Source organism: Labrus mixtus, chromosome 1 (assembly GCF_963584025.1).
Source record: "Labrus mixtus chromosome 1, fLabMix1.1, whole genome shotgun sequence".
Classification (NCBI taxonomy): Eukaryota; Metazoa; Chordata; class Actinopteri; order Labriformes; family Labridae; genus Labrus; species Labrus mixtus.
The window spans coordinates 33,995,446-34,019,950 of record NC_083612.1 but is presented as its reverse complement, the minus strand read 5'-3'; the positions used below and the strand labels follow the sequence as shown (position 1 = coordinate 34,019,950).

Here is a 24,505-nt window from a genome sequence, read left to right as displayed (position 1 = left end):
AGCTGGGCTAGCAACGGCCCGCTGGCCGCCAGGGCCATCGCTGGCTGCCGGGGCTGCCGCTAGCGGCTGGCCGTCAGGGCCAGCGCGACACAAGACCGGCCTGTCGGCAGCAACCGTCTCACGGCTATATTATATATATTGCTAATAATTTATTTCACATTTCTACTACATATATGACCCAATGTCAATACAGATTCATGTTTCAACGGGTGAAGTATCCCTTTAACAAATCCAGATTACCAGAGTTTAATACTTTGTCCACAGGGGGCGCCAAAAACCACATAAACTGAAAGAGCCTACCAGCCGATTTCAACTAAATATTCTTTGTTAGATATTGATGATAATTGGTGAAATATTTTACGAGGACAAGTGAGGAGGCTGTCGTGTTTCACCAGTCATCTCTGCCCCGCAGACAGACACCAGCCTCGTCTGCACACAGATTTGAAGGACAAAGTTTCACAGTTACAAACAGCAGAATGACTTCATACTTACCCACACATCAGAGTCACACAGTTAACACACCATCAGGACACTTCTGACTGACACTGTGCCACTTTAAGGTGACATCAAACACAGACACACTGACAACACAACAGCAAAACATTTTGTGGAATGAACACAAACGATGAAATGCAAAATGACTCTGTGGACTGTTCAAAACATTCTGCGTCTTTACAGGTCGATGTTAACAACAGTGAGTTCTGCTGTTAGATGGTCAAAGAGCAAACATAAACAGACAACTAAAAGCACAAACATTTAGACAGTGCTGCTCCAACAGAAATTTCTTCAGCTGTTAAATCAAGTGTTGAATTTTAAGATAAAAAGTTGCACTCCTGTATTTGCTAAATTATTCAACACTAGACGTTGTTGCTTGTTAAATATACATCTGATGTTTATTTCAGGAAAGAATCTAAAGATACCATAACTACTAGCCAAGCAGGACCGCAGTCATTTTTCTTAAAGATGATTAAAAATCAATGCCTTACCCACTTTGTTGTCCACTCCATGTGCAGATCTGATTGTTTGCATTTCGAGCATTGTGTTCATTCTACAAAACTTTGTGAGCCTTGTTCTGAAACTGATCCTGCACAGATCTTTTCTCAGGGTTCGGGTAACTCCTCTCCACACAAACAAACAAATAAACAAACACACACACACACACACACACACACACACCCTCCTACCAGCCCACCAGCACCATCCAACAGCCCGCCACCACCCTGCACACCAACAGTTACACACAGGCGGCCATGGGTTCACCTGGGTTTACACACAGCAAATACCAAACGTGTGATGTTTATACAGTACTCAAATGTCAAACTTGAAACATCTCTAAGGTTTTATTAGAGTCGACTGTTTTCTCCCCCTCCTCTGCTGGCAGGAGCAGCAGGGAGAAGGAAACACTTTGGATGAAAGGAATGTGTCCCTGGCATAACTCTCGTCTGGATAATGAGGTAACGAGGTCAAACATCTGCTTATGTAACTGTTACATTTAGACTTAACCCAGGGGAGCCCACAGACAACTGTTTGCATCATCTACCTACAGTGAATCACTCCGACAGTGCAGGAAAACACACACACACACACACACACACAGTGCATGCACCTTACATGAGAAACACTTGGGGACAGCTCTGGGTTTAGCCATCACACAGGTAGATACCCTCTTACACTGCCTAGTGGTGACTGGAGGACAAGACAAGGAAGTGATCACATGTCCTGTGGACCACACCAGCATGTGCATGCACATGTGCACACACACAAACAACACACACAGGTTCCCATTCCTCTTGGGATTAGGATCCTGGTGCATAGAGGGAGGCTGATCATTTCAATTGACATTAGACTTTCAACATGAGATCAATTTTGATTCCTGTGTGCTTTAAATATAAGTTACCCTGCCTCTTTACTACCACCCAAAGATATTAACATCATTTCATCAAACTGTTACTGCCAATGGAAAGACTATTCTAGAGGATATTCTAGAGCAGTGGGTCCCAACATTTATTGGCTTATGGCCCCACTTTGACTTCACAAAACTTATAAAACACATTCAGCTTTTTGATCAAATTCATTTGTTTTCGATCATGTAATAATTGCATGTAAACATTCATTTTAGAGCACATTTAGGATTTTTTTCCCCTGCATATTATTGAGCACAGAGGAAGAAAGGCTGGGATGACATTTCTGCTCAATGGATGAAAGACAGACAGAGACTCTGCAAGTTTCTTGTTTTGACATTGTCTACGGCTCACAGTAGACTGTGTTCAGTATATTTTAAAATACAATATATTTCTTATTGATTAATAAATACAAATTTCATTCGATACCAAAGAGGAATCTAAAGCATCATTTTCTGATGTGTTGGCTCACTGACCATGCTGTCTTATTTCAAAGTCGGAAATGAGAATGGCCTTATTGACTTGTTTCTAGAAATCAAATTTTTAGCTGCAGATAAAAAACAAAAACAAAGAGTAAACAATATGACACCCAAACAGACACTCACCCATTCCTTTGGTGTGGTTGAAGTCTCCTCTCACGATCCTACAGGAGCGCCCGTCTCCGTTGCACACACCGCAGCGGTCCTCTTTGGCTAAGGAGCCGATGATGCCGTCACAGCCAATTTTCTGACCACAGGAAAAAAACATAGCCATATAGATTCACTGTCTTTAACTGATCCATCTCTCTCTTACTGTTAGCCCGACACATTCTCAGATGTCTGACATGAGCCATGGTTCTGTTGGAGGTTTCTGCCTCGGCAGTTTCTCCTTGCCACTGTTCGGACTCACTTACTGACATTGTTTCCTCATTACTCTCTGATGTACGTCGCTTTGGATAAAAAGTGTCTGCTGAGTGAATTGTAGAATTGTAGAATTGTAGAATTGTAGACTGCTGCTTTTCTAAATGTTGCAAAGGTCTGTGCTCATGGTTGATTAATGTTGGGTCTTTGTAAATAATATAATAAACAAAAAAAGAAGCAATAAAATATACTGTCTGCAGGAGGAAAGTTTGGCATTACATGGTGTTCATCAGAAGGTGGTGTTAAATCTTGAGGAAATCAATGCACCAACAGTTATTTGCCTTTTTCACATAAATGCAGATTTCTCCCTGATACATTGCAGAACAGGTGAAATGATTTGAGTCCTTAATTTTCTGTGGTTGCTTGGATGAAACCAGGTATTTTTAATGCATTTAAGTCCCGTCATTAAAGCTCCTTGGAAGACCTCTTGGTTTGTGTCGATTTTTGCGCCCCCTTGTGGACAAATATGTATGGTCAACTCCCTTTACTGCTCCTGTCCTACTTTAAGAAACTCCTCGCTTTAAGGTCAGAGGTCTTTCCTAAAGAAAAAAAAACCTGTATGTGCGCAGAGTTAACTAGCTTATGTTTATCTACATTTAGCTAAAGGTAGATATAATGGTGTTGTTGAAAGTTATTGTACTATTTGACTGACTTTGAAACAAATATTTTAAGGTGGAAAAGTTACATATTGCTGCTTTAAAATAGCAGAGATTAGTATCTTTGTCAGAATCCTTCAGTCACTTTTGTGGCCCACATTCACGAGCCTCTCTGGACTTTCTGCAGCCACATGAGGCCCTCTCCAGGCAGACTTCCAGGGTCCTTCCCGGGTCTATTTTCATAGCTTCACTAAATATATTGCTCTTCCCTTTTCCTGTCTGCTTCCTCTTTTTCGTTTCTCTCTCCCCTCTCTCCTTGCCAGTGTTTTCATAGCATGGCTGATACTCACATGCCAGGCTTAGAAAAACATCCAAGACTCCTCCTCCTCCTCCTCCTCCCTCTGTAACCTCAGAATCTGCATATTTCTCTCTGTCTCCACTCTCTAACTTCTCCACTGTTTCTCCTCTTAGTGGAGACACAGAACCAGTGTGCAGGCTCGAGAGCTAGGGCGAAGCTTGATAAATGCATGATGTGGATGTTTGAAATGAGAAAAAGCAGAGGTGAAGAGACAAAGGAACGGAAACCTAGGTTGATGATTCAACCGATGTGGATTCAGGTCTAATATTAAGAAATCTCATTCAGAGCTTTGCATATGCACACTGTGTCTGCAAAACTTGTCAGACCTTAAATGGGAAATTATATTTTTCAAACCTGGGTCAATATTTGGGTTCAAAGCATTTTCACTGATCCTGAAATCTTCCTGAGTTGCTTGTTCACATCTACACCGTGCAGTGTGAGACTTGTGAGGTGGGGTCTCAGTAGGCAGGACATATGAACGTAGGACGTATGAAGAACTACGCGGCAATGGTGGACGAAGCAACGGAGACTGACATTACAATTACATTTTTTGACACTTTTTGCAATATCATCATTAGAGTGGAGCGCTGGTCATGAGCCTGAGCTGCGTTATAAACGCCTTCACCTCGTGCCACTTGCTCACTTGCAGTGAATTTTCCTGAATATTTTAGGAATCAAAATGTGTCCGTTTACACACGCAGCTCAGCAGTGTGCATGTGTAAACGCACCACACAGGAAATGTGTTACGGCATTACTTTAGTTTTACAAATGGTGAGCACTGAACACATTATTCATGCAACACAACAAAAGATCAAAACAACAAATAGATCCAGGTAGAGGTGAACTGCCAACCTTTGTGTCCTGTGAGGTGAAATGATCGATGTAGTCTGTGTTTGTAGAGAGTGATGTTTGTGATGAACAAAAAGGGTCTCTGTGAGGAATGATTTCTGTGATGTTGTCAGACACTCAGAACATCAATCTGAGTGTCTTATAGTGTTTAGTAGTGTCATAAAGATTCTGCTGCAGAAATAAGAATTTGTGTCTGCTGGCCTAAGATATATCATCAAGGTATTCCAAAATATGTTTTACCTAACAGTTATTTAAACCCAGTTAAAAACCAGTAAAATCCCCTTTGATTAGAACACTAATATAAGCCCTGTTCAAGCAGAAAACACTGAACACTTTGAATGTGTGCTTCATCTGAACTTCTTCTGAGTGATCTTGCTCTGTGAAGGATAGATGAGTCATTGCTGCGATGTAAGAATTTTGTAAGCACATGTGCGTCATGATAATTGTATCCATATTAGAATTTCTGGACCCGCCCCCCCTCTCTCTCCCTCTCTGTGTGTTTGTTTGCCTGGCCCGGGATCAGGGGGAATTCCTCACAAATGTTTCACATCCAACATTTGCAAATAAACACAAAAGACGGGCTGTAGTCAAGTCATCAGATCAGAATAAAGTCCTCATCCCTCCACACGGCTAACCATGATTAAATGAATGAGGAGCTCAGCCATCCCCTGTGGACGTCACAGCGTTGAACTGGGAGACATTTTTTCAATTATGTTATCACTGATGATTTTTTTCTGATTAAAGTTGTATCCAATTCTGCACAGTTCACTGGGTGCAGAAAAGACACAAGCTTTATTTTTGGATCAGTCTCTCTTACTAACAGCAGCCTGTTGCACCAGCCGGATGGAAGTTCTCTCTTTAGTTTGGGTGTGTGTGTGAAGCCATAAAGGCCCTGGCACACCAAGCGGATGGCAAAGTGGCGACGCCTTTGTCTTGGCCAAGAAGTTGCACTTGAACACACCACAAAGACTACAGCCGACGGCCAACCACCATGTTCGTTCTGTGCATTCGAGAGAGGAAATAACGCCCCATGCCAGCAGGGGGCGGTATAGTCCGTTGCTATGATACAAGAAGACCATTTTCACACCGCTGTCGCTCACCACTCGTAGTCGAGAATAATGTCTGATAAAAAGTTAAAAATGGCGCTGGTGTTGTCAGCCCTTGGTCTTTTAGTGGAAAAAATAAATGAAGAGATAAATGAAACCTCTGAACAGCAAATCAGAGCGTTTCCTCTCACCAACCGCGCCGACCGAAACAGCCGCAGATTCAACATGTCGAATCGGATGAGAAAAGGCGGACTGGGGCTGATGGGTAGTGACGGAGCTGGACTCACTGATCGCTCACTGTCGGTCCAACTGGGACCGACAGCCGACGATCTCCTCACTTAGTGAAGCCAAAATATTTGGAGCTTCCTATGTGTTAAACAACTTCATTTTTTTTTAACAGGCTATAGTTTGCTCAGTTTGCTAAATATGACGATCTGCTGACATCACGCTCGCTCATGATTGTGACCTCCGCCCCTTTTTTGTGAACATGCTTCGTAGAAACTCTGGGTTTACTTATTGATTTTTCTAGCTTTGTGTGATCTTTTATTGTGAAGCCAGAAAACCGTTAGGTAAGATTTGTGCGATGAATAAACAAAGTATTGTAATATATCTTAATGCTCAAACTTTTAAATAGCTACAACATTATGTAGATTTTTAAAACTGAAGACGAGACGAGCAAACAACTTTTCAAAATGTAAATGGTTTTACAGCAAATGTCTTTTGATGCAGATTGAGGGTGTCAGGAGGAGCGAAATGTTGCTCAGCTTTAGCATCCACTGCATTTCTAGTTGGAGTCGATTTTTTTTTGTAGCACTAATTTGCTTCCATTTGGATCTTTTGATTCACGTTGTTCTTTTAGCATGAGTGTTAAAAAATGTGGCTTCTGTCTGACCCTACCTCAGCAAAGTGTTCCGAGCTGCTTGCTGTCAATCATCTGCAAGACAGTTGAGACTTGGAGGAGCGCTACACGATAAAAATATTCTGTGTGTGTGTGCAGAGGAGCATGTTCATCAGCTGAGAGGACTATGTCACCACTTAAGAACAGAAACGTAGCTGAACTGTGACTTCAACCACCAAGCCAAAGACAGTCTGATTGTGATATGTATTATAATATTATAATATTGTACATGTCTCTAATGTGTGTGTACCTGACACCTCCCGTTAACACACAGGTCAGCCTCATACGGTCCACAGGGCGTCCCGTCCATCACTCTGTCAGCCATCAGCACCGACACATCTCGACCCACCGGGCTGCAGAACAACACACACGGCTTTTCTGCTCACACACACACACACACACACACACACACACACACACACACACACACACACAAGATGTAAAGTAAACAAGTGGTGTTTCCATCCATTGGATTATGAAATTATTTGTAAAGTGGGAAATGCTAATGTGTGCTAATGCTAAGTTCTGCATACATTTCTCTATTTCCCATAACACTGAGGGGTAACTCACTGAGAATGGGTTGCTGCAGCTTCCATTAATTGTGAACAAATTGCACCCACTGTCTGCTTCCTCTCAAGCTCTTATTTACAAAGCAGAAAGCACAAATGATATTTAAGTGCAAACACGCCTATGAAGTGCTGCTATTGGCAGTTTGCTCTCGTTTGCGTCTACCCTACCCTGACACACAGCTCCAACACACTCGCACTGTCAATAAACTCAGTCATGTCTCTAATTATGCAAAATGTATTACTCAATATAATCAAAACAGATATGTTAATTAATTAATTCAACCCCGTGCAGCATTTACCTAAAAAGAAAAGTGATAATATGTTTAAAATAATGTATCAGGCATGTTTGTTTCTGCTGTAAAATTGTACTTATTAATATGGGACCTAATGGAGAATGAAGCTTCTAGTGGACATTTGTGTGTGTGTCTCACCGTCATTAATAACAGCAGTCAGCATGCTGCCCTTCTTCTTGCTGGCATGGCGGTCGTAGGAGAGACACTGCAGGTCTCTGAAGCTGGGGGCCCCCTTAGGACAGGGGGGGCCTTCACAGGCTTTGTGCTCCACGCTGGTTCTCTGACAGTGTCGCCCCCCAGGACCAGGACTGAGCGCACACACACACATACACACACACACACACACACACACACACACACACACACACACATACACACACATTTGTTTTTAAGTTTTTTTCATCAATTATTAGTTACACACCTTTTTGTTAAAGGGTTAACTCACATCCAACACAACACAATAATACACAGTTACACAACAAACAAACTGATCCCTCAAGGCACAAGTAACGCACAGACTGTGAGGTATGTGAGTGTCTCTCAATAAGGTCTGCTGTAACAACCTCTTGAAACAATCCTTTCTGTTCTGTTGACAGATGTTTGGTATAACAATCTGATGTACTGGTTCACTAAGAATGGATTGCAGCCGCTAATAGCTCCAAAAATTTCCCATCATTTGCTTCCACTAAAAAGTTGTCCTGCTTACAAGACTTTCAGTCATTTAGAACCAAATATGCAAAATTGGATTTAGGTTTAAATATGAAAAAACAAGACACCCCAGGAATTTAAGCTCATTTTTTAATGCAATGTGGAGAATGTTTGCCTACACATGCAATCCAATTTCTCTCTCCCACATCCACAGACAAAAACACTGACACGCAGAGAGACGGACACACAGACAGGCAGTGAGACGGGGACATACGGAGGGTTGTCACATTTCCTCTGTCTGAACTGGACTCCTGTACCACAGGTCCTGCTGCACATGCTCCACGGGCTCCATGGACTCCAGTCACCATCCACATGCTGAGGGATGGGTGTCTTACTGACACACTCGCCTGTCCTGCACCACTGACACACACACACACACACACACAAACACACACACACACAGTTAAAATACACTTTTCATTGTCAGCAGGCTTCTTCTGTCAAAAACTGGCTGCCTGAAAAAAATTGTACTCTGGATGCACTGATCCAATACTGACTCAAATAGATTTGATTGGGTATCTGTGACAATGGGCTGATCTAATTCAGTTCAATGCTTAGCTGTGATTACAACAAGCACATGCACATATTACGTCACTGTCATCAGTGTGCTTTTAGGTCCTTTGCATTTCGCTTGAGTGTTTTTTCAACTTTAGATTTTTCGGTTAGACTGAATTTACATTTAAATTTCATGTGGCGCTGGTGGCACAGTGGTTAGTGCATCACTAGTCCCAGGTATGGAGGCCATAGTCCTCCAAGCAGGCGGCTCATCAGGATCAAATCCCACATGTGGCTCCTTTCCCACATGTCATTCCACACTCTCTCTCTCCCTGATTTCCAACTCTATCTACTGTCCTATCTCTCCATTATTGGCACAAAAAGCCCCAAAAATAAAGCTTAAAAAATAAAATAAATAAATGTCATTGACTTAATTGAATAGTTGGCTAGGAACCTCCCCAGTACAGCATACATTGTATGCATATAATTCAGCTCTCAGTAAACGAGGGTTCACTCAGACAGCAGAGGGTGAGAGGTGCCACTGGCACACAGAGTTCAGGGAAGATTGCTGTCACAACGTAGTGTGTTTACTATGCTCCCTATATCTGGAACAAACTCCCAGAAAACTGCAGGTCTGCTGAAACTCTCAGCTCTTTTAAATCCAGGTTGAAGACACACCTGTTTACAGCTGCCTTTCATTAAACAGCTTTAATAAGATTTTAAACTTTAACTCTGCACTGTAACTTTGAACTCTTTTTATATTTTGACTTTATTTATTTCAATTAATTTCATTTGAATTATTTTTATTTGAACATATGTTCAGATTTAATAATTTCAGTGATTTTTAAATGTTCTATTTGAATGTTTCTTTTCTTTCCTCTGTCATGATGTTTTTGATGTCTTGGGTGAAGCACTTTGAATTGCCTTGTTGTTGAAATGTGCTATAGAAATAAACTTGCCTTGCCTTTACATTTTGTTTATTTCACATATTGTTTGACTAATTAGAAAAAGCCTGATGCTGCCTCACACATAAACGGTTCACAGTGTCATCCTCACAGTGAAGAATATACAAGCTATTAATTAAACACTCGTATCAGATCGAAAACTCTGTGTCAGCAGATAAAGCCCGGCTATCTGTGTCAGTATCAGAACTTACAAAGTTGGATGGGTGCATGACTAATGTGAAAATAGCTGTGGATGAAGTGAAGCTGTACCTTGTCTGCTCCGCACTCTGTCCCATCCAGAGGAGGATCCAGTTTAGTCTTACAGGTCGAGTCTCCTTCTACTAAACACCACAAACCAGCACACATCAAGTGCTGACACACACACACACACACACACACACACACACACACACACACACACACACACACACATCCTCATAAATATCAGGTTATTCTCATACCAATGTGGCTTTAAACAGCAGCATTGATGTCTATGATGACTTGGATGTACAACAACAGATCTGTGTCACACTTATCACAATCCTGCTTTACTTTTTCTCTCGTTCTCTAATCGGCTCGCTGTTTCAGTGAACGAATGATTGCGTGTGACTTTGGTCTTTCCTCGGTTAGTTTGAACATAACATTTTGTAGCAATCAAAGTAACAGATGAACATAGCAGCAGATCAGCAACAACTTCTTTCAAGGGAGGCTGGTGACTTTTTAAAAAAGGAAATAAAAAGGCCTTTTTGGTGCAAAGATCCTTTCAGCCACCAGGGGGCTTCATACAGAACATCTGTACACCTGTCGAGTTTGCATTCAAAGCAAGCCGCATGAAAAATAAGACGGAGAAGTCTGCGCTGCACTGTTTGCTTTAAAAATAGAATGTGTGCTTTTCTCTGCAGTGAAGGTAAATAAATGTTATGAACACAAACAGAGAATTCATGGAATGTTTTGAACAAGTTCAACCCTTTACAGACTAAATATACAGAGTACAAACATGTACTCATGAAGGTTCTTTTTAGTCTACTTCTATGTTTCACAGTGGAATGACATGCCTGGAGCTCAGCTGGACTGTGTTTCCTTTGCTAAAGTTATATAATTAAGTCGCGACCAGGTGGATGCAAACAGCAGCAACCTGCTTAATATCAGGCTTGAGTAACAAGAGGTCCGTCTGCTGGAATCTCAAGTATTTTTACAACAAACAGGGATTACCACCTCGTGCTTGATTTCCTCTGCCAACCAGTCCTGTAACAGTTTACATCCATCAGTGTTTCCCACACTACGACGGCTAAACTGCAGCAGAATAAGATGAACTTAAAGGCTTTATATGTGATTTTTTGATCCAGCAGATGTCGCCCTTGAGCACCAGCATGAAACCAAAACAACTCGCGCTGCATTGTTGTGTTAGCATGCTAATGCTAGCGATCTTTATTATGCTCGTATCTTCACACTGCATGTAAATTTACCTGAAATGAGCGTGATCTAGAAACACAGTTAAGCAGTGAGTACAGTATGTTATTCTTCTTTTCTCTAGTCCCTCAATTAAACAACTTTTATACATGAGGGGAGGAGTCAGCCGGCCGTCCAGGCGATGTAAACAAACTGAAGATAGGACTCTGAAAACTCTGAAAACATCACAGACAGTGGGACTCGGGTGTTACACCCATTGTAGACAGTCATGACTCACAGAGTTATTTTCAGAGGATATACTTGATTTATATTATATTTAAGTGTGAAAAATCACATAGAAAGACTTTAAGAGAGGAGGGCCAGAACACCAGAGAACTTCTCTCGGGTGAGTTGTTAACTTTTTAAAGTTCAGTAAAATATGAAATCCTAAAACAATGTTGAATGTTGATGTTGAATCAGAAAAAAACTTTTGGAACTCCTCATATCAGGGTGCTGATGGCCTAGCGGTTAGGTCACGCCCCGTGTATAGAGGCTATCGTCATTCAAGCAGACGGCCAGGGATCATGTTTACAACCTGCAGCTCCCTTCCCATATGTCCTTCCCCACTCTCTCACTCTCCTGATTTCCTCCTCTTATCCTCTTACTATACCTATCTTAAAAAAAATGCAATAACTTATTTTTTAAACATGAAATTCTTTTAACCTTTTTTTAATGCCAGCATTTATACTGCTGTCCTTTTATGGAGTAACTCCTCGTATAAAACCTTAAAAAATGAATCACACACCTGGTGTTGGGAGAGGCAAGCATTACAAGAAGTGAATAATCGTTGACATTTAAAGCTCGAGCGCTGATGAAGTGTGTCATACTTCCATGTTGTTGCAGAAGGTGGCGTTGGTTCCAAACAGGATCTGGCACTGTTCGTCCACACTGTAGTGCATGCCCGGCAGCTTGGGAGGAAGCCGGACCTGGTACCTGCTCCTGGGGTCTGTGTGCAGGAGGCAGGCACTTGCTTTGGTCCTGTTTAGAAAGACACACAGGTCGTGGGTGTGCGATATAACGATAGTAGATCATGAGTGATTAGAATGTGTTGACGATCGTAGATCAGGGCTGCAGTGTTCATTCCATCATGAAGCAGTTTTATGCTCCTACACAGACTCATCTCCCGCTCTCTCTTTGTTTTCGCAGCAGAGCGGGATTCATCGCTGAACATGAAAACAAAACATAATAGTTATTTATATGCCGGTTATATGGAAATCTTATTAGATATTTCCAAAACCAACAGGGTGCAAGAAACATTTATTTACAGAGTTTGCACAGTCAAAGGCTTTATATGCAATTTTTGGATCCAGCAGATGTCGCCCTTGAGCACCAGCATGAAACCAAAACAACTCGCGCTGCATTGTTGTGTTAGCATGCTAATGCTAGCGATCTTTATTATGCTCGTATCTTCACACTGCATGTAAATTTACCTGAAATGAGCGTGATCTAGAAACACAGTTAATCAGTGAGTACAGTATGTTATTCTTCTTTTCTCTAGTCCCTCAATTAAACAACTTTTATACATGAGGGGAGGAGTCAGCCGGCCGTCCAGGCGATGTAAACAAACTGAAGATAGGACTCTGAAAACTCTGAAAACATCACAGACAGTGGGACTCGGGTGTTACACCCATTGTAGACAGTCATGACTCACAGAGTTATTTTCAGAGGATATACTTGATTTATATTATATTTAAGTGTAAAAAATCACATATTTCCTTTAAGGTTTGTATTTTGGATGGCGACGTAACAAACCCCACTGACGAGACATTTTTCAAATAGACAAAAATGATCAGTACAGTTTATGTGCATTTCATTTTTTTTAAACTTTTCTTTCTTTCTAACATCTGAAAGTACGAGCTGGCATTCACCGTGAAGAACATTGTTGTCATTTTGAAATCAGGAAAAAAAAAACTTCAGTGTTTCAGTGTCAACCCCATTAACAGAAACAACTTCATTCTCAAGTCCTTATTATTTTCTGCAATGTATTTTGGCACTTACTGTTACTCCTTCCAACATTTCTATCAAACATCAAAACATTCGTCTCAATAGGCACATGTGAGGTCAATTTCTTGTTGACAAACTTGTTTCATTGAGACGCCGAAATAAATAAGAGTGAGCAGACTGGTGTCATCAGAGAGGATCATTAGACTTTTTCAACCCAATGAGCTGACTGGACCCTGAAGAAGAGGGACAGAGGGAGAGGTGTTTTGTGGATTCAGTCTCCTGTTGACTGTACATGATCCCGGAGAGGGGACTTGGGGTCCCAGTTACTTAGTCCTGGGGGGTTTTGAAGACAAAGGGTCTTATTCTGACGCCGTAAAGTGGTTTGTCTGATACGTGTGGCACATTACAATTTTTGGGGCTTGTCCAACTATATTTTGGTAGTTAATATCTGTGGCCTTGAATATGGGTTGCACTCATAAGAATAATTGACAGAACACGCATTGAAGCAAGCGTGCATGGAAGCCAGAGTCAAATGTGACCAGGATTAGGTCGATCTGTGATCCTCACTATTTTTACCATGAGAGCTGCACTGGCAGAAACAGTCAGCAAACAGACGCACATCTCTTATTTAGGTGCTGAGTCGTAAAAAAATCCCTAGATATAATGCACAAAGACTCGCAACACTATGGCTCCCAAAGATATTATTTATTTGCTATTTATTTGCTCAAACACATTTTGAGCCCGACCCTGGACCTGAGGAATGAGTTAAATTTACAAATTATCTCTGCACTCAAGTTCACTTCATTTGTCTGTCTACTCGCTGTTATATTGAATAGTTTCTACTGATAATATGTCTACACTCCTGCAATTTAACTTATGTATCACTGATTGCACAGCTCTGGACAGCTCCCCATGTCAATACTGTTCAATTATAACATTTACATCTACCTCCAGCAAAGTATGTTGTATTTAATCTTTTCATATTTAAGACTAGTAATGCTAAATCCTGGTTGTATATGTTCTCATTCTTAGTTTTGATATTTTTTGTGCTTATTTACTTTGTATTTAATATTATATTGTGTTTATTTGCTAATATTGTGTCTTTGGATAACCTGCTGCTGTAACGCCACTATTTCCCAGCTTGGGATCAATAAAGTAATTCTATTCTATTCTATGAAGAGCTCGGGAAAGACAAAGTCAACAGGAGAGCCACTTGGACCCCAATACACCAAACCATTCAGCGTTTCATCCTACTTATTTGACATCCCAGAATGCACAATATGGAATGCAGCCAATACTGTCCTAATTACAAAAAACAGGTTGACCTTTATTCTTGTATGAGCAGAAGCATACTTCAGGCTGTATTTGTTGTTGGTTGTTGCAATCATTGTCGGACTGTCAAGACGAGCATTGGTGATCCTGTTTCTCTGTTTGGCCTCGATAGTGTTCATGTTTGAAAATGTTCACTCCCATGTATATGTGCGTATAAAGAAATACATCACTATTTGTAAAAATGGATTCAAAGTGGGAAAGTCTTCGTTGACTGGAATATCTATTTAATTTAAAGAATTAGACAATCAACTGAACATACTGAAAATAATGTAAATTGGGGGAAAAGGCTAACTACTTGGTGTATCCAGCCAACCAGCATGGACAGGAAGTAAAGGATTGATGTCATTTAGACAAACAAACTGTCCAAAGGATTTTTTGCGTTTTTTTTGGATGGACGTTGGTTGACTTTAGCAGCTTCTCACCTGAGGAAGTTCTCCAGGTCATCGCGGCTGCAGGAGGACCAGGACAGGTCGCTGGGGTTTCTCCCTTTCACCCACTCTCCAGACATGATGTGGGAGTGACCGGTGCACGTGGCGTGGTCGTCGTCATGGCTCATTCCCATGCTTGAAGATTGAGACACAGATACAGTTGTGTTAAAGAGAAGTAGAGATGGACGGGAGTAAAGTTGTTGAAAGTTTGACACTTTTGGATACTACACACTTTTTAAAGCGATAAAGTCTCTGTGAGTTTTAATGATCGATAGAATCAAAATGTACTGAAACTGAGAGGTCACAACAACAAAGTCTCAGAGGTCCCCAAAACAAGCATGTGAAGGTTCATGCCACAAAGCCACTCCAATCCTGTGTTTTAGCATTCCTATAAAGCCCTCTATTTTCAGAACAGGGTGTTTCTGGGTCTGTAGCTTTGAATCGCTGCACACTAACCTCTAAGCGTCTTTATATCACTGTCTTGTGTTTTTTTATTTTTTTTATATATATCTTGTCTTGGCTTTTAATTTGCTTGTTTGAATGATTTAATATAATATGTTGCCTGTAGGGGGCGCTGGTAGCCTAAGGCCTCAAATATACTTGCTTTGAACAACGCGTATGCGTAGACAACCTGCTGCGACATTAAAGTAAATGTTCACACACTTAGCCTAGGTACAACGCGTGTTACTGGAGGATTCCCTCTAGAGGGCGCACCACATAAATCAGACTGCGTAAAACACCAAAGTAGAGATGATCTGGGGCGGCTGTGGCTAGAGTCGTCTTCTCTCAACCAGAAGGTCGAGGGTTAATTTTGCGTTAATTTTTGAGTACGTTAACAACCAACGCTCCAAACCACTGCAGGATACGATGTGTAGCGTTCTCATTCTTGTAGTTAAAAGGGAGTATACTCAAGGCTTTATGGTTAGTGCGCGCCCCATGTACGGAGGCCGTAGTCCTTTAAGCGGGCGGCCTGGGTTCAAGTCTGACCTGTTGCCCCTTTCTCACTCTCTCTCTCTGATTTCCAACTGTATTCACTGTCCCATTTCTACAAAAAAAAAAGCTTTTAATGTTTTTATAAATCACATTGAATTGCCTTGTTTCTGAAGTGTGCTGTATAAATACACTTGCCTCGCCTTACTGCTGTTTCTCTGAGTCACTGGATACTGTGTGAGATGAACAAACCTGCACATTGCAGTGAAAGCACATCTTAACCATTACAAATTTGAAACATAACAACTGAGCAGAGTCAGAGAGCCTGAATGAGGCTCCAACAGAAATAGTTTACCCACAATGCATCATTGAATCTGTTCACACACAATGCATTTCTTGGAGACAGATAATAATATACAGCAACCCAGGGCGGAGTGTCGGGTTGAACAGGAGGATTCATTTGGACACTCTGTGTGTGTGTGTGTGTGTGTGTGTGTGTGTGTGTGTGTGTGTGTGTGTGTGTGTGTGTGTGTGTGTGTGTGGGTGTGTGTGTGGGTGTGTGTGTGTGTGGGTGTGTGTGAGTTTCCAACCAATGCCATGACCTACATTTGCAAATTAAAAACAACAACCTGTTCTCAACAGCAGGCACGGACTCAGAAAGTAATAATTCACAAATGCAGACTATTCTCCTCTGGTTCAAACTGAGCTGAATTGAATCATATTTATATATTTTTTTTATATTCGCTTGCAGAGAATAGTGCAGTGTCTGTGACAACAGACAGTTTTGTTCCAGGTGTCTGACTACACATTGGTCAAAGAAAAGAGACACATAGAACAGCAAAACAGTTTTTAAGGTTTCACTTTATTTCAATCAGTGTTTCCCACAGGAGGACTGTGCAACTCTGGTCAGGGCGGGGGATATATAAAAGTAAATTAAATATACTTGAAGGATTATGTCATCCTTGATCCAAACAAAAACATGATATTCCCACAAACAGAGAGATACACCACTTTCTTTTAAAGGAGGGACATCGTACTGCGCGTTCTGCCCGTTCTGCCCGTTCTGCCCGCTCGCCTCATAGACTGGCCTGCCTGGGAGCTGGAGTCTGACGTCACTTTCCTGCGCCGTCCACTGAATTATGATCACTTTTTAGCATGGCAAGTTTGAAAACGAAAAGCCAAAGACCTTTTAGTTTTCATTTGAATGATGTCATACAATATGCAGACATAGAGAGTAAAAGTATAATGCAAACTGGATGACTGAATATTCATTTTAAATATAGGTCAAATAATGCACCTATAATCTGAAAATTAAAACATGTTTCTGTTACTGTATTTTCATTTTAAAATTTGCTTTTTAATTTGAATTATGATACAAATTTAGCGGGGCATTTTTTAAAATGATAAAGCAAGTGCCATTTTCTTCTTCATTTTAATTTAGTCAAAGAATGTGCATTTTTGAAGTTGAAAACTAAAATTCAAATTAGATAAATTAGTCATCATTTTATTTTTGAGTCAAACAATACACTCATATTCTGAAAATTAAAAATAATTTCTGTTAATGCATTTGAATTTTCAAATTAGCTTTATCATTTGAATTTTGATCACTAATCGCTTCCATAGTTGAGTGCTCTCAAACTTTAAGTATGATATGCAGCACAGAGAGAACATGATTATAATTCTACTGACTTTGTGGCTCATTTTGAGTTGTTTGATTTACATCAGCCCTCTTACAATCCTGGATTTCTCCACTATGCAAGACGGGGATCGACTATACGTCATGTCCATGTCGCCTTCCCCATGATTGTGCTCATGCATGAGCAACTATACTGTCCCAAAGCCAACCTCTTCCAAACATGCCAGGGCCAAGGAAGTGTAGCGTTCTTGAGCACAGTATGGAGCACTCACACTAGTAAAAAACGATCTGGACTTTGGGGGTCAAACATGCTTGGGAACAGTACAGACCTCCTTGTTTAAGTACACCATTAGCGTCAACTTGAAAATGTATTTTGGCAGCCGTAATGGTTGTGTTTTACCTCTCCGATTGTGCTTGAAAATCCCACTGGTAATAGTAAACTTAGTGGATAAATATTTAGAAACAGCCTGTATAGGTGTATATTTATGTGTATCATAGTGTTCATCTCGTATAACATGGTGTACTGTGTCTGTGAAACATAGGTCCATTAAAACCCAGGACACGATGCCAGCCTGAGCTCACAGTTTATACGACCGCATTAGCTCGTTAAAACACACACAACACAATAATTCCATTTAGTGTGTGTGTGTGTGTGTGTGTGTGTGTGTGTGTGTGTGTGTGTGTGTACCAGTGTGTGCTGATGTGACACTTATTCCATAACTTACACACACACACACACACACTGGCAGCATCAGAATCAGTGTGTGCCAGCCTGGTACCTTTTCTGGCCCCCAAACCTGGAACAGCAGAAACCGTTCAGTAAAAGTGCGTGTGTGTTTGTGTGTGTGTGTATGTGTGTCCTGAGGGGGTCGGCACAGTCTGAGCTGCTGCAAAGCTTCACACACTTCATTGTGATTCTCAGGTGAATGTGTTCCTGTGCTGTCAATGAGGGCTTTATATGTAGACTTTATGTTTCCAGGTTTTAAGCACAAAGTCATGAACAGACATGAATGTGATAAGAATGCTAATTTACTGTAGGGGCGCCATGAGGGAAGCTTTACAATCATGTATTAGTGATCATTCATGTGTTATGTCTTTATTCCTGCACACACACACACAGGAGACTGAAACTGGAGCTTCTGCAAAGTTTAACCATTTCATGCATCGCCTTAAAGGTTTGTTAAAGGCTTTATATGTGATTTTTTGATCCAGCAGATGTCGCCCTTGAGCACCAGCATGAAACCGAAACAACTCGCGCTGCATTGTTGTGTTAGCATGCTAATGCTAGTGATCTTTATTATGCTCGTATCTTCACACTGCATGTAAATTTACCTGAAATGAGCGTGATCTAGAAACACAGTTAAGCAGTGAGTACAGTATGTTATTCTTCTTTTCTCTAGTCCCTCAATTAAACAACTTTTATACGTGAGGGGAGGAGTCAGCCGGCCGTCCCGACGATGTAAACAAACTGAAGATAGGACTCTGAAAACTCTGAAAACATCACAGACAGTGGGACTCGGGTGTTACACCCCTACACAGCAGCATCGTGGACAGTATAGAAGCAGTCTGATCACACCATACAGCGTGGCAGTGAAACCTACTTGTGTCCCAGCTCGTGAGCGATGGTGAAGGCCAGATTGAGTCCGTTGTCCTCAGCTAACACACACTTCCTCTTCGCACTGCAGACTCCGCCCAGATAAGCAATACCTGAAAAACACAGCAGTGTATCAGAGGGCTGCAGATTGAACAGTAACAAAAAGGGTTTGACATGAATGGACGAGGTAAGGTTACATGCTGAGTGATGCATTCAGTGTCCACCGAGTCTCTATGTCATTTGATGTATTTGAACATATTAAAACACATAAAATCCAGTGACTAAGAAACAAAAAAAGAGATGTGTCATCAGAGGTTAAAGACAGACCTCCACTTTATTCAAGCTAAAAAAAAGGATAACAACATTTTAGAAAACTTAACAAGACGCACGTGTTTTTGATGCAACAGGTCTAACCCCCCCCCCCCCCCCCCCCCCCAACTTCACACTCCCCATAGTTTTCTCGCAATCAGGAAGATAATACCTTGAGGAAACTTTCTGACTTGTTGACATCGCATATCCTGAAACCTAAGACCCTCCACCCAGGGTCGCCCCCCCACCCCCTAGACATTATCAGGAGTGAATAAGTGTAAATGGCTTGTGATTGTTATCCTTGATTTTTTAAAATATGACTGAGGAAGGAAGGCATAGATGTTGCACCATATTTAACATTCAATATTACAACCGATCGACCATCTATATATTTGGCAACATTTCCTCATACTTAAATGCACAAGTGTTCCTGGCACAGAAGTAGATATGTTTGCATATTTGTGGCAGTATCAGCAGCTCTAATTAGAATAAATGACCTGCCGTAGTTGGTCCTACATAAGCTGCTCAGATTGTCTTTGAATGACACTGGATGCCGGCGGCAGGCAACAAAAAGCCTGTGTGAATCAAACAAAGCGTGACAGTGAGGTCAGAGCGTGCCTGAGATTTTCTGCAGCATCAAAGATCCGTTGAAGCCAGCACTTCTGAGACTAAAGCCCCTGCACAAAGAGCTGCGATCCACAGCGCTGCGTTATCTGGTGCTGGCTGTTGACCCGGCGTTAGGGGCACGCTGGCTGATCAAACAGTGATGTGGCTGGCTCACAGAGCTGGCAACACATCCAGCCAGACAGCCTCAAAAGAGCCATTAATCCTCATCAGGCCCCTGCACTCACAGCGCCGCGCGGGCCTGCTAGCGGTGCGGGGCCGGCCATTTATGTTGGGCTAATTAGCCGTTACAACATGAAGGGCTTTCCATAGAGCTGCTGAATCCTGGACGCTCGGCGCTCCAAGTGATGACAGCACAGGCCTGAGTCAGCCTGAACGAGATGCTTTGTTCACACACACACACACACACACACACACACACACACACACACACACACACACACACATACACACACACACACACACAAACACACACACACACACACACACACACACACACACACAGACACACACACACACACACACACACACACACACACACACACAAATATGCACACATGCTTGCACATAAACACTTGCAAACACTTGTTCACCATAAACTGACCCTGGTGACTTTTATGTCACATTGGCCTCCCCTGTGATCTGAGTGAATCAGGAGTTAGGTGTACTAGCTTTTCCAGCATTGAATTGATGCAACATGACAGAAACACATCAGCTGATCATCAGCGTAAAGCACATTATTTGCAGATGGGCTGGTTGTCAACAGGGCGATATTCTGCAAGACAAAATCTAGACTTTCTGCAGATGTCACAGATAAATCTACCTGACTCGTTGATCAGTCTTTACACTGACCATCAGAATGTTACACTGGAACTTTTTCTCTTTTATAGAATCTACAAAAGAATCTGTACACAAGGGTCTGTATTTTCAGCATTTGAAATGCTCTGGTTTCTGTTTGTGGTACATTTGTAGAACCAGCTGTATTGACCAATTACGTTTCAGCAGTCGTTTAGTGTACAGGAGAAACAGTCTGTGTGGACATCAAAGCAGGCATAATCCAATCCGCACTAATGACATACAGGCTCCCATCAGTACTACTTTGACAATTATTTCTCCAAAATAGATCAAACATGTCTACTTGAGTGACAAATCTGCCTAATACTGTGTCTCTAAAGCCACTTAGCGTTTAGATCTCCTGACTAAATGCTTCAGAAATAAAATATAAATGCTTCAGAAATAATAGCCCATGTGAAGCTGCTATCTACTGTTGAACTGAGATTCATGAGAAAACAAATGAACGGGCACTATTCTGGGAATTGTTATGGACCAATAAGAAATGACTATAATGATTCATCAGTGTAAAATCGTTGGTTCTGCTGCTGCCCTGCAATGTTCTGATGTTTCTCACTCAGGAGATAATCTGAAAACTCACCAATTTTAAACATTTAAGGTCCAACCTGTCAGATCTGCAGAAATGATCACATGCTGATGTTTGATTGTAATTATGTAATAGCCATTAATGGACAGTGACCTGTGGCTATGATCTTGCATAGTCAGTACAGACATAAGTGTAATGCACACTAACTCACATACCTTACTTAGACACATAAGTAAGATAAATAAGGTCAATTAATCTACATCTCTATGCACAAATAAGTCACTGATGTGTTCCGGATATGTGTTCAGTACAAACAGATAAACCAATGTGATACATCAATCTGTTTATTTCAAGAACATTCCAATAATCCAAACAAATTAATTAATTAATTTCCATTAAAGACTGATTCTGAAAGTAGCATTCCCTCAGTGCTCTGTCTTCACCAACCCCCTCCCCTCTGTGCTCCCTCAAAAGTCACGCCCCCTCATTACATGCATGAGAGCTGTTGCTCCAGAAGCGGAACTCAACTCATCGCTTGCAATGTGTAGAACCTACATCGTCTCATTTCTCATTCAGCGGTGAGGAAACTCACAGTATTGACTCTGTCATCGGTGGCGCACTTTGAGTGTGGGCTAGTGCACGCAAGGGGTAGAGAACGAGCAGGAAGACTGGGAGGCGTGTGATTGGTTCATCAGATTGGTACCTCTTGGCAGACACTGGTCCAAGTTTTTACAGGCTTACTACTGCTACAGAAGACAGATTTTCTTTGTTCCTTTTTCAGTGAATTATTAATTTCTGTCAGGACCTAAAGACAATTTCAAACAGAAACTTAAAAAGTGTATCTGAAGAAAATGACAAACCCTGCCTTTAAATTAAATACAATAGAAAACATATAACAAATAAACTCAAAGTAAGCGCCCATATGCTGAACGCCGACACGGGCAAAAACTTGTATGCCTTTAATTCACACCTGGCTCCAATTACCTGGAGCACGTCTATATGCTTAGCATAAGCGAAGACTCCATCTACAGTTCAGTATCGGAATTACACTAATAATCACATTGTGTTAACTAAGCTCGTATGCAGAGACAACATGATAACAAACAAAAACATCCAACACTGTGCATGTGTAGAGACATACAAACAGAACATGGGAGTGGCATGGGAGTAAATGATAGCAAACTCAAATCCATTCATCCAATCTACAACTCTGTTTACTCTGGTGAGCAACTTCTACACTCATAAGGACACTTTCAGCCGTTTGCAGATACACTCATGAAGTGTATAAAGCAGATAACCTCAGCCCTCCCATTGACACTGAAACAACACGGTGTCTGTGTGTTGTTGTATCGCTGCTCGGGCTCAGTTCAGCGTCACCTCTCAGCACAAAGTCAACCATCAGTCTCCAGTCTGGCCTTGTTTAACATCAACATCCCATTGAGCCCTAATCTCCCAGTTACATATCTGCTCCAGCAAAGCAAACACAGGAAATAGGATACTGCTACAAATATTACTGGACCCCAGTCCCACCCTCCTCCACCACTGACTCAAAGCTTCTGCTTTGTCTTTTTAATTTTAGACCTCCATCAGTCAGCTAATATGAGGACAGGGCCCAGCTTTCTTTAAATATCTCCTATCAGTCAGCCTGTATTGTCTGCTGCTGGAGAACATTATTAGAAAAAGGTTTGAACAACCTTCCAGCAGCAGTTATGACTTCAGGAGACAGTAGGCTGAAATGATGGAATATTAACCCAAGTGTATAGGTTTGATGTCAAACTTGCTGAAAACCTCACAACATGTTGAGTTTCTTCACACACTCTTGGTTGCAAAAAGCTGCTCAAACAGCACAGACGACCTGTGCAGAGCTAACACACATGAAGTTAAGCATCAAAGGTTCGTCTGTCGACCAGAACTGTTTCTCTGCATCATCAGCCACAGAAGACTTAATGAAGGAGAAAAATCCTCTAGGTGTCATTTTCTCATGCGCCATATAGTACTATTATGGACTTACTGCCCACTAAATTAGCCCTCACTCATTGTTTATTGCAAGTGGCTGTTGCACTGCCCAAAGCACTCTTGGATACCCAGCATCTGGCTGACGACGCCACTCATTAACAGCCTTTCTCCCTCATTGAGTCATTATCATGCATTTACAGAAAATTGTGTAGTGTATTTTATTAGATACAATTTTAAGGGTGCTAGTTCTATTGACAGATACTTACCAGCAAGGACAGGCAGACTCACAAAAACCATTGTAAGCCTGCTAGACTGAACTTAGGGCGAACAATACACCGTGACACACATTTGCTGACCCCCCCATGCATTTGTGGATTTTGGAAATTGTTTGCAACAAAAAAAGATCCATTGTAATTTGCAAAAGAAAATTGTTAAAAGATAACATCCTACAGCAAATACACCATTAAAGTTTATCTGCTCAATGCACTTTGCTCTTTTATTGTATCCAGTTGTGGAGAACTTGTACTCCTCCACCCTTTACCACACAGATCCAACATCTCATCCCGACAGAGCTCAGTTAAATCCACATGGTGGTGAGATTGATGACAAAATGTATTGCCCAGGAATGTAATTGAGTATAATTCCTTGGTTACATCATCTTGCATGTTTTTCATGCTGTGGCTATAGCACTGTTTTCTGGAGCTGAGTTGCTTTGGAGTGAGCAATTTTGCATCCTTACTATCTCTTATGAGAGTAACAGCGACCATGACACAGATCAACAAAACACACCATAATGGTGGCAACTGATGCAGCACCATCCCTTCCTTTATTTTTCAATTTCTGGGAGCATTTCACCCTTTGTATAGAAAAGTGTTGAACTTCCCTGCATCAGAGTATCAACCATAGTCAGAAACACAGGGGCGCTAATAGCCTAGCGCTTAAGTCCCGCAATATTCCATGTCGCAGCTGCCATGGGTTCAAATCCAACCTCAGCCCTTTGCTAGAGGTCAACCCCCACTCTTTCTCTCTCTCCCAACATTTCCCGTCTCTCTTCAGCTGTTAATCCTGTCCTAGCTATTGAAGGCAAAATGGCATAAAAACTTTTTCTAAAAAATAAACAACAAGCGGCAACATGCCCAGCTCGACTGTTGAAGTGTTGGGTGTATATTGTTGCACACACAGCTTAAACTGAACGTTGTCCTGCTATTTATTATAGCTGCTGATCACTCTTTCTCCACGATCTGCTGCTTCGGTCCTGACAACAATGTAACACTCTCCCTCTCACTGTCTTTATTTATCGCCTACACTTAAACACTAACCTGGGTTTGAGTCCAACCCGTGTGTCCTTTGCAAATTTTAATACCCCAGT

The 24,505-nt window shown here is 41.5% G+C and overlaps 1 protein-coding gene across 2 annotated transcripts in view; it reads right to left on the bottom strand.

Moving 5' to 3' along the window:
* The window catches only part of adamts17 (ADAM metallopeptidase with thrombospondin type 1 motif, 17), a 99,642-nt gene that overhangs the window by 27,036 nt on the left and 48,101 nt on the right, over positions 1-24,505 (bottom strand). The window contains exons 8-16 of one of the 2 annotated variants that reach the window (XM_061042860.1): positions 18,877-18,982; positions 14,704-14,844; positions 11,833-11,983; positions 9,827-9,928; positions 8,332-8,477; positions 7,548-7,717; positions 6,798-6,925; positions 2,507-2,627; positions 1,612-1,686 (exon numbers count right to left, since the gene is read on the bottom strand). In XM_061042860.1, coding sequence (XP_060898843.1) covers positions 1,612-1,686; positions 2,507-2,627; positions 6,798-6,925; positions 7,548-7,717; positions 8,332-8,477; positions 9,827-9,928; positions 11,833-11,983; positions 14,704-14,844; positions 18,877-18,982 — 1,140 coding nt within the window. The remainder of the gene's footprint in view (positions 1-1,611; positions 1,687-2,506; positions 2,628-6,797; positions 6,926-7,547; positions 7,718-8,331; positions 8,478-9,826; positions 9,929-11,832; positions 11,984-14,703; positions 14,845-18,876; positions 18,983-24,505) is intronic. The other variant, XM_061042869.1, reaches the window with a different exon arrangement.